General features: G+C 44.0%; 2 protein-coding genes across 3 annotated transcripts in view; one reads left to right on the top strand and one right to left on the bottom strand.

Annotated features, from left to right (window-relative positions):
• The first annotated feature begins 486 nt into the window (after positions 1-486).
• Positions 487-2,882, top strand: LOC128302545 (protein ST7 homolog). Its single transcript, XM_053039393.1, has 3 exons — positions 487-605; positions 709-816; positions 884-2,882. The coding sequence occupies exons 1-3, from the start codon at positions 575-577 to the stop codon at positions 2,284-2,286; spliced, it is 1,542 nt and encodes a 513-aa protein (XP_052895353.1). The 5' UTR covers positions 487-574; the 3' UTR covers positions 2,287-2,882.
• Positions 2,883-6,147: 3,265 nt separating this feature from the next.
• LOC128305145 (myosin heavy chain, non-muscle) overlaps positions 6,148-11,001 on the bottom strand; it is a 36,945-nt gene continuing 32,091 nt past the window's right edge. For both annotated transcript variants that reach the window (XM_053042462.1, XM_053042463.1), the window contains 5 exons: positions 10,672-10,976; positions 9,601-10,365; positions 8,465-9,526; positions 8,220-8,383; positions 6,148-7,085 (listed from right to left, as the gene is read on the bottom strand). In XM_053042462.1, the coding sequence (XP_052898422.1) occupies positions 6,974-7,085; positions 8,220-8,383; positions 8,465-9,526; positions 9,601-10,365; positions 10,672-10,976 (2,408 nt within the window). In that variant the 3' untranslated portion in view covers positions 6,148-6,973. The remainder of the gene's footprint in view (positions 7,086-8,219; positions 8,384-8,464; positions 9,527-9,600; positions 10,366-10,671; positions 10,977-11,001) is intronic.

Raw genomic sequence — 11,001 nt, 5'->3', positions numbered from 1 at the left:
CCTTATTTACTTTGCCTCCGGCATGTTCAGGGAATGCGACGATCAACCGTAGACCACCACCTATGCAGATTGACGTTGCTAGACGCTTGTTAGCTACTATATCGAGTTTAATTCTTCACCTCGGTTCGAAAGATTTTGCTTTGATGTAATCCAGCTAAACAATTCAGATAATAAACCTTTACGTTCTTCTAGCTTATCTTTAACATTCTATATAGGAAATAATGTAACAAAGAGGCAATATAGAGAATATACCTGGAACCATCCTTTCGAAATTCCGCTTCGCTTGAGTGTGCCAATCCGCAAGCACGCATAGGACAAATGATAAACAAAGCTTGCGCCCGAAACGTAAACAAAGCATTTGACAAATCCCAAAGGAAAATGAAAAAAGCAACGAAAAAAGATTTCTGTCTTGTCTTGTAGTGCTGCTGTTGTGCTGTTGCTGCCGTGTTTTTTGTCGTGTTTTCTGTGGCGTTTCCAGGGAAAAATCATACATTTCCTTTCTGTCTCTTCCTGCACCGTTTACCGTTCGTGTGTTCGTTTTTATCCGGAAGTCTGTGTCTTCCGACGTAGAAGGATGTGGGATTCATCGGTGTTTCTCAGCACGCGTAAGTTACTACTCGGTTTCGTGTCACCACTGTCCACAACGGGTCTCAGATGCATTAATCCCGGTACGCTAATGGTTGTTTTTTCGCTCATTCCATTTACCAGTGACTCCCAAATTCTACGTTGCCCTTACCGGCACATCTAGTCTCATTTCCGGGTTGATACTAATATTCGAATGGTGGTACTTCCGGAAGTATGGAACATCTTTCATCGGTGAGATTGGAATGTGATACGGTGCAACAGTACAAATTTCATGGTTTGGTTTTGTTCAAATTTTTAGAACAAGTATCTATCAATCACATCAGTCCGTGGATAAGTGGTAACGACAATGGCACCGATTCGCCGGCCCCAGCCAATACGAGCGGCAGTACGAGTGGTAGTAGTGGTACCACACAAAGTATGCCCGAATGTAAAGTTTGGCGCAATCCGCTCAATTTGTTTCGTGGTGCGGAGTACCAACGTTTCTACTGGGCCACCCAGAAAGAACCGCTTACGTTCTACGATATGAACCTGTCGGCGCAGGACCATCAGACATTCTTTACATGCGAAGGAGACGCTGGTAAGGCCGAGTACGAGATCATGCAGACGGCCTGGCGTGAGCGGAACCCTGTCGTTCGAATCAAAGCGGCCAAAAGTGCACTAGAGCTCAACCCAGACTGTGCCCCGGCCTACATACTGTTGGCAGAGGAAGAAGCGACCACGATAGTAGAGGCCGAGAAAATCCTCCGGACGGCACTGAAAGTGGCCGAAGGTAACTACAAAAGGTCACAAACCTTCCAACATCAGGGCACGATCGCCGAAGGCATCCATCGGCGCGATACCAACGTGCTGATCTACATCAAGCGTCGGCTGGCCATGTGTGCCCGCAAGCTCGGCAAGCTGAAGGAAGCCGTGAAGATGTTCCGCGATCTGACGAAGGAGATATCGCCCATCATGAACGTGCTCAATATTCACGAGAATCTGCTCGAGGCGCTGCTGGAAATGCAAGCATACGCCGACTGTCAGGCGGTGCTGGCCAAGTACGACGACATCTCGCTACCAAAGTCGGCCACCATCTGCTACACGGCCGCGCTGCTAAAAGCGCGCGTGGTTGCCGAAAAGTTCTCGCCCGATGTGGCATCCAAGCGCGGTCTCAGCCCGGCGGAGATGAGTGCGGTCGAGGCGATTCATCGGGCGGTGGAGTTTAACCCGCATGTGCCGAAGTATCTGCTCGAGATGAAGCAACTCATACTACCGCCGGAACACATCCTGAAGCGTGGTGACTCCGAGGCACTAGCGTACGCGTTCTTCCATCTCAGCCACTGGAAGAACGTCGAGGGCGCTCTAAATCTGCTACACTGCACCTGGGAGGGTACGTTTCGCATGCTGCCGTACCCGCTGGAACGTGGCCATCTCTTCTATCCGTACCCAACGTGCACGGAGTGTGCGGACCGTGAACTGCTGCCAGCCTTCCACGAGGTGTCCGTCTATCCGAAGAAGGAGCTCCCGTTCTTCATTCTCTTCACAGCCGGACTCTGTTCGATTACGGCACTGTTGGCGTTGCTCACGCACCAGTATCCAGAATCGATGGGTATCTTCGCCAGCACGACTCTCAGCTGGTTCTCACTGCCGTTCCACTTCCTTAAGGAGCGTCTCGAGGCGATCTGGCCCTGCAATCTACTCCAGCAGCTGTCGCGCATTTAAAGTACCCGATGTTCGAACTGACCCCTTACCTGGCTGGCTTTCCTACGTTCTATACGATGTGGCATGATGGGCCGTTGTGCTGGGACGCATTTTCGTTAGCTCGCCCCCTCTCTTTCCTCATGCCTATCGGTTTAACGCCTCCACAATCCTTATTTTAGTTTGTCATATCCTCTGGCTTCTTAATCGACGCAAAAATGCTCCCTCTCGCCATCATTGACCTCTCATTGCCCAACCTGTATGCGTAGCACAAAGGCGGAAGGAAGATAAACGAAACAGGAAACAGGGAGTCGAATAACTTAATCCTGCTGAATGTCTTAAGCACAAACTAGGCGGCGTACGTCGTGAACAAAGTGGTGCGTAGTGGCGCGCCTGTTTCTCGAGGGTCTGCCCGCGCACTCAATCCCGATCTCGCGGTGGTGTAGTGCTGTAATAAATTTAATGTGAATGAGTGTAATTTAAGCGACTGCGTAGTGTCACAGCTCCGCGACTTTGGTCTCCATTTTATGTCGTTAGTTTCGTTCTGTATGTGTGCGAACGTGTATGATTAAACATTGAATAAACATACAATTATAAATTATTGAACAGAAGTAATCGCAATGAAGCATGAAAATACAAACCTATGATCGAAGTATGTGTTTCAATGATTGATGACGACAACCAATGATAACTCGTTTACATCTTGCATCGATAAAAACACTGGAACAAACTCGTGAGAATGATCGCTAGTTCTGGTGCGATAGCTGAAATGGGAAGTATACTTTATCTCTCTCTCTCAAATTCCTCGTTGACGGATACAGAATTGTCTACAAACGAACCGATTTCCGATTCCTGATACCAAGAGAGCATCCAAAACAAGAGGTAACATCCATTCCCCTCCAGTGTGCACACAGCTGTTCAGCTCTCGTATGATATCATTGAGCGTGACAGACGATCCTCTAATACATTGGCCGTCACGATCGCATACAATCAGACTAATGGGACCAGAAGCACTAGTGCAAGTGAGAGCGAAGACACGCCTTCTTTCCATAAGGTTCTCCATGTACTGATAAGCACGCAACGATAATAACATACAGGAGAAGTACCGTTATAGCAGAACTGTTACAGGGTGGTTATTACAATCTGTTATCAGCTAACTATTTTATTACATTTACGTTTTTAATAATACTAGTAAAAGAGTACAAGTTTTATTGGCTAATAACACCACTAAATAGGGGATGATTTTTTATCATGTATCAACAATGTAGACCTCACATGATCAAGATATTTCTCACTTAAATTGAACGTGTAGTTATAGAAATAAAACAGTAATATGTTAAAAAATAACAAATCTTCTTTTGCGCGGTTTTTCAGTACATTCATTGTTGAGACAGTTTTCAAAACAGTGAATAATCTTAAAATTTAAATAAAACCACACGAATAGAACCACAGAAATTATCAGCATTCATTAATGAATTTATCGGCAACTAATAACAACCGCATGATAGTTTACAAACATGCAATAAATAATACCATTAGTTTCACTCAATTACGCAACATTCTCACTTTAAATTCACACAAAATTATGATGCAACATTTTTGAAATTGTTGTGCTAACATTTGTTTTCAACCACCCTGCAGCAGATGATCATCTTCACCGTCATTGTTCATCATGATCACCGGTTAGATATCATCTCCTGATTTGGATGGACTCTTGTTACATGAAACGTAGCTTTGGTGCAATTTTTGTACGCGTGAATCTCAAACTCCCCGTCGGCTGATGCGACAACGAGCCGATTTTCGATTTCTGACACCAAGAGAGCATCCAAAACAAGAGCTAACATCAATTCCCCTCCAGTGTGCACACAGCTGTTCAGCTCTCGCACGTCATCATTGAGCGTGAGAGCAGATCTTCTAATACGGTGGCTATCATTATCGCATACCAACAAACTCATGAGAACGATCGCTAGTGCAAGTGAGATGGAAGTGAGATCGAGTTTTCACACACCGTCGCACCGAATGAGCTTGGAATAAACGAAGCCTCCTTTTTGGGATGTTCTCTTAGTAGCAGAAAGTGGATACGAATCGAATTTTCGGTTGCTTTTCAGCGCGACGCAAACTCTACAGGGTTCTTTTCCCACCTTTCACAATCACCGGACACAGTCCAAGCGACTATTGAACTGTTAACTTATTATATTATTAAACTATTGAATCGGTACGAGAAAGCTGAAATTTACATCTTTGCTTAAAGTTTCGTTCAGTCTTTGTATAACGGGGTTCTGGATTATTAACAGTCGAAAGGCAGTAATGAATTTTGGGCATAATTAAATCGTTAATTTGTTTAAGATCATAACGTTCATTAGCGTCGTTGGGGGTGGTAAGTTCAATATCGTCTTTCTAAAGCCATTTCCATTGGCATATATCGTATTATATCGACTATAATAAGCGGCATAAAACAGGAAGTCATTGAGAAATCATTCAAGAAAACGGGAATTTCAAATGCTTTGGATGAAACAGAAGATGATGAGCTTTACAATGATGACGATTCGGACATGGAAGATGTAGCTGATGTGAAACGACAGCGAGGATGATGAATTCAACGGCTTTACGCTACTACGAATGATAACTGTTTATAACTTACCGTCCATCTTGAACCAATGCAAATAATTATTCCATTTTTTCTTTCACTTAACCACGAAATACACTAGTACGACATTTGCATTTTGTTTCAATATTTAAACGGTATTTTATTATCAATTTTAATCATTTGCTGCTCTGCACAGCTGTTTCCGATTAATCATCTCCTATAAAAAAGTACATGGGGCTTATTAAATGTATGTAACAGGGGATGGGTGTGTGTTTTGGGGCAAAAGGGATGTGAAGGCGCGTGCGTGAGGAGGTTGTGTGTTTTGAGAGGATTGTTTTCGGTTTTTTTCTTACTAGCTCCAAAAATGTTCAGTTTCATTTTGTGAAATAGAAAGGGTGCGTCCTACATACAGAGGGGTGCACCACCCCCGACTTGATGATATTCATCCACCCCTGCTTGATCACTCTCACTTTCACATGCGCTCTCTATCTCTACATCCTCCCAAGCGCTGCGGGGATTCGATTCGTTCTCAAGGCTTGCTTCGATTGCGGCTGCATCGGTGACGGCTACGATTCGGTTTAAAAGTATAATAGTAATAATAAGCATAATGATAAAAGTAATAATACACAGTTAAATAAAGGACGAAAATAAAAAGAATTAAAAATCATTAAATAATAATCAAAATCAGAAGATACGAAATAAATCCCCAAAAAATGCTGCTGCTGCTGCTGCTTTCACATTTTCTCCTCTTTCTTTTTTTACTTCCATATTCCCTCTTATTCTCTCCTTTACAATAAACAGTACAACGAAACTTCTTAGATGATCCTCTCTCTAGTACCCACATACATTTCGCTCAAGCCAACAAATTTCGATATGGTTGAATTCGGAATCGATGGACACACAACTAACAAAAAAAAAACTACATAGATGCAACCATCTGCACGCGTAAAATCATCAGGCAATGGCGATTGTTACACAATGAACAAACAAACACATATAACCCCTAAATCCCTAAAATCATGTTTTCGGAGCCACTATTATTGCATCCTGCGGATTAAAAAAACATACAACATTTATCGCACAGATAAAGACGATGAGAACAGAACACAAAACAAAATAAAGTTTAAACTCACAAAACGGGACGGGAGATGATCACGATCGCTCCGAATCCGAAACGATCGGTTCGGGATGTTCCTTCGAATGAGAATGACAATGACAGACCAACAACCACCATCTAGCACAAATACGCATTGAGTTGGACCTTTTCCTTTGCTGGTGTGTCCAATTGGCGCAATTGGCGAAGAAAAGCCCTTTCACTTTCAGTTTGCTCCTTTCGTTCGATCTATCTAGATTTGATTGTTATTAAACATGGCACTTTGCTAAGGGTACTCTCTCACACAGAAAACATTCATCATTTCATTCTCTTCGTTTTCAGGGGGTTGCAGCGAGCACTGTTGTTCCCTTGCAGCGATCACAGTGCACGCTTCCACACCTTCTCTATCGGAGGTCCAACATTCCAGTGGACCAGTGGAAACAGCGTGCTGTATCCATTTTACACATCACGTTGCTCTCGTTTCTTAAAAAATAACAGGAATGTGAACATAAACGCATCGACAGTGTTGCGCTTTTACATAAAACATCATCTTGCTTTCATCCATCAAGCATACAATTGTAAGGCGGATAGAAAGAAGAAAAAACAAACAAGGAAATCATTCTAATCCGCTTCATAACTTTCTCGCACACACATACACCTAACTTTCATATCCGTAACATTCCTTACGTCCAACAATCGAAGCCCTATAATCATGTTCAATGACACACGAATGTATGGTTAAAAATGGGGTAAATGCATTTTCGATTCGACCCACCCAGTCCAGTTGATCACTGACTGCATTTTGTTGTCCGTTCTTACATAGTGTGCACGTGCATGTGTATGTACGGTCCGACCTCCCCAAGAGGGTTTGTTTGCTCATTCGTCCCTTTATTGCTGGTAAACCTATTTATGCATTACTGTTGCCACCTATTCATATTCACTTCTCAGTAAAGGTTGTCGGAATGGTGGTAGAATTGTTGGTGTTGCGATTGATACTGCTGCTGCTGCTTGCCATTGGAAGACGTCTTTCGTCAGTTGCTGTTATCTTCGCCATCGAGCGATTCATCCTGCACCGAGATCGAATCATTCTCGCGCTTCGGTGTCAATCGGGATGAGCTCAAACTGCCCATTGCGCCACCTCGTCTGAAGAGTTAAAAAAGGAAAACACGTTAAATCAAGCAAAAACTCGTTCTATAGCTAGAAAGCTAGAGAAACTGTTATTAGAATTCATCACTAATAAGCACACTCTTTTGGAAAGGATTAATTGATAAAGAAAATGAACTGCAAGTATCTTTTTTTTACTGTAAGGAGAGCAGTAGTTAATGCACAACGCAGTACAAAATGTAACGTTATTACCAGGGTTAAACGCCAAAGAAGGCTATATCAAGTCGGGAAACATGCAAAAGATTTTATCCACACTATTCTAGTTGTTCGGGGTCCAGATGAAAGTCAAAGCAAACAACATCCACTAAAAAAACTCCGGCATAATGGTAGGATTTTGTGTATTGAAGGTAATTTCTGTACATCGCATGCTGAAGAACCACTCAAAGGTGAAGAAGGGCAGGAGATTTGATTAGACAGAAGAATGCATGATTCTATGTCTTTATTACATGGTCTTGCAGTACAACAATGAATACCAACGTTTCCACAACTTCAAGGTTTAATTTCAGTCATTAATATGATTGTTTCATGTTTTAGAGCATAACCAAAACTTGAAATTGTAATAGTAATGCATTGGCATTTAATGCTGACCGGTAATAACGAACAAATTCACAACAATTACAACGGCACTCACGACAAAACAGAAAGGTGCTGCAAATAACTTTACCTTTAACGCATTTACTTAAGAGATAGTTGAGGTTTACACTTATCACATCCGTTAATTACGTGAAATGTGTGTCTGCTGCATACAACCTACACACGTTCATTCCATCTTCACACACCTTTTCATCCATCAGCCTTCTTCAATAACATGATAGCATAACATGGAACAAGAATTCAACTATCATCCTAAACGGAGCTATACACCTATGCAATTCTCTCTACTGTACATATTATTAAGCGACGCTAAAAAAGGCGCATCCGGTTCGCGAAACCACATCCGACTCCTTGGGCTAGGTTTGATTACTTTTTCGAGTCTTTATGTACACTACACGTGGCGTAATGTTTCATCATTGTCGATGAGAGCACAAAAAGAGATCATATATCAGTGTCTAACATTTTCCAAAGTTCCTCTCTTACTCCAATTTTTTATATACACTGGGGACAACAACTTACCTCAGTTTCGACTTGAGTGCATTCACTTCCCGTGACAGTGCTTCGTGACTTTCCAGCATATCTTCACATTCCCGCTGGGCCTTTCGTTTCAGTGTCTTCTCTTTCTGGATTTCTTCCTCTGCCTCGTCCAGGTTGCGCTTGAGCGTCTTCATTCGATTGTTAACCTGAAGCAAATATCGAAAAAGAATACATATCGGTCAAATATTCGGATACGGTAATACCCCGACCATTGCTCTCGTTAGTACCTTTTCAATCTGCTCTTTAAACTGATCGGCATGTCGTCGCTCGTCCTCGATATTCATCGTCAGCTCCTTGATGCGTTTCTCGAGCTTGCGGTTTGCCTTTTGCACGGCCAGTCGCTCCTTCGTTTCGTTTTCGAGCTGTTTCTCCAAGTTCATGTTCTTGGCCTCGGAAGCTGCTGTCGCGGCCTTCAGCTTCGTGCGGAGTGCCGTTTCCTGTTCGGAGAGTTTCGCTTTAAGCTCTTTGTTCAGACGTTCGAGACCACACTTCAGTGCTTCGTTGTTCTGGGCGTTCGACTTTTCCGTCGCCAGTTCAGTTGTCAGCTGTTCGATTGTAAGCTGAGCCTTGCGGTTTCGATCCACCATGAGCTCGAGATTGGATTGTTCTTCTTCGAGTTCTTCCTCAAGAGCGGCAATGCGTGCCTCCAGGCGCCGCTTTTCGTCGATCATTAACGAGCCCTTGTTAGAATTGGAATTGATTTCTTCAAGCAGCTCGTCACGTTCACCCTCCGCAGCACGACGTGCCCGTTCCGAACTGGACAGATCCTCGGACAGTTGCATCACGTCCGCCTCGAGAGTTTTCACCTTGCGCTCAGACTCCTTACTAATGGCGGCTAACTCCTCCTTAGCCGCCTTAGCTTCCTCGGCGTCACGGATCGCGTCTTTGATTTGTGCCTGCAGTTTCTTCGCCTGCTTCAGTGCGTCCTCCTTCACCTTATTGTTCATCTCGAGCGTCGCCTCCATGTCCTTGATGTCACCCTCGAGCTTTTTCTTCGCTGCCACGGCAGCCGCGCGCTGTTTGCGTTCTTCGTCCAGCTCGGCTTCGAGGTCCCGCAACGCTTTGACCAATCCGCGTCGTTTCTCTTCCGATTGTTCCTCCTTCGCCTGAATGTCTCGTTCAAATTGTGCGCGCAGGGCTTGCATATTTACCTCCAACCGCAGCTTGGCATCCTCGGTCAGTTGCAGATCATCCTCAAGCTCCTCATTTTGTGCTTTCAGTTCCGCCAGCTGACTTTCTAGGGCTCGCTTGGCCTTTTCTAGCTCATGCACGTTTTTGTCGGCTGTTCCCTGTTATTCGAAGAAGAAGAAAAATCATTCCATTAGTATTATCAACTCATTTCATTACCATATTCCACTCTTACCTGTGTGTTTGCCAGCTCGTCCAACTCATTCTGCAGACCCTTACGCTTTGTTTCCAGTTCGTCAATCTTTTCGAACGCTTCATCAAGCTCGCGGGTTAGTGATAGAACCTTGGTTTCTTTCTCTCTTGCCTCGCGTTCGGCAGCGTCACGTTCCTGAGCCACTTGTTCGCCGATAGCCTTCTCCTCGGCCAACACTTTGTCGAAGTTCTTTTGTTTCTTCTCCAATTCCAACACCTTGGTGCGCTGAGTTTCCAACTCGATGGTGGCGTCCTCAAGTTCAGACTGGATCTTTTTCTTGCTCTTATCCAAGCGATCGTTGGCCGCCTGCAATTCTTGGATCTGCCGCTGGAGCGTTTCGATGTCTTTGTTCATCTTCTTCTTCGATTCCTCCAGTTCCTTCGCAATGTCCGAATCCTCCTCCGAGCGTTTCTTGAGCTCCTGAATGGTGAAGTTCAACTCAGCCAGCTTCTTTTCGTAGTTAGTTTTTGCTTCCTCGTCCTCTTCCAATTGTTCCTGGAGCGCCTCCTTCTCTGATTCGATTTGACGCAGCTTAGAGCTCAATCCGAGCTTTTGACGCGTTTCCTCTTCCAACAACTGCTGAGCTTCGGTCAGCTGACTTTCCAGATTGCCAGCACTCTTGATCGCAGCCGAAGCCTTCAGTTCAGCTTCGTCAAGCTGTTGAGTGATGTTTTCATTTTCTTGTTGCAGCTTTGTTGCCTTGTCCTGCAGCTCAACACGAGCACGATCGATTTCAGCCAGTTTTACCTGATGCATGGGATGATACGATAATAAATTACAATTTGTGACTTAAGAAGAAATATTCGCAAACAGGAGTGTGTGCAATATGACAGCAACATTGCTGATAAGAATATAATGATGTTGCGATTTTATTTTAACTAAACCACTACAGATGCATGTCATACTTCGAAATACTCAACGTAATCCTAATACGGTTCGGAAAACGCAATTAAAATGTTAACGGAAGAGGCATGCACAAGAAAAAGAAAATCGATAACTTAAAATCATTGGAAAGCAACGAATCAACAATTATTCGTATATTTCGAATCCTACCTGTAGCTCGGCGATCTGCGTTTCCGCCTGCTTACGCCGACGATCGTTCTCCTGGCGCGATTGGTTTACGTTGCGCAGTTCGGTGGCAAGGTCAGCATTTTCCGCTTCAAGCTGTTGTTTGCTCTTCTCCAAGCCGCCCTTCAGCTTTTTTAGATTCTCCAATTGCTCGTTAATGGAAGAAATCTCTTGCGCATGTTTGTGTCGCATGTCCATCAAGGATGCTTCATGGTTGGCAGACTCATCTTCGAGCGTCTTCTTCAGTGTAGCTACCTCTTGTTCCCGTTTCGATCGCAGTTCTTGTTGTGCTGCAGAGAGTGAATTATTGCGATG

The sequence above is a fragment of the Anopheles moucheti genome, chromosome 3 (genome assembly GCF_943734755.1).
Source record: "Anopheles moucheti chromosome 3, idAnoMoucSN_F20_07, whole genome shotgun sequence".
Taxonomy (NCBI): Eukaryota; Metazoa; Arthropoda; class Insecta; order Diptera; family Culicidae; genus Anopheles; species Anopheles moucheti.
The sequence above is the reverse complement of the archived record's forward strand: the minus strand, read 5'-3'. Positions and strand labels throughout refer to the sequence as shown.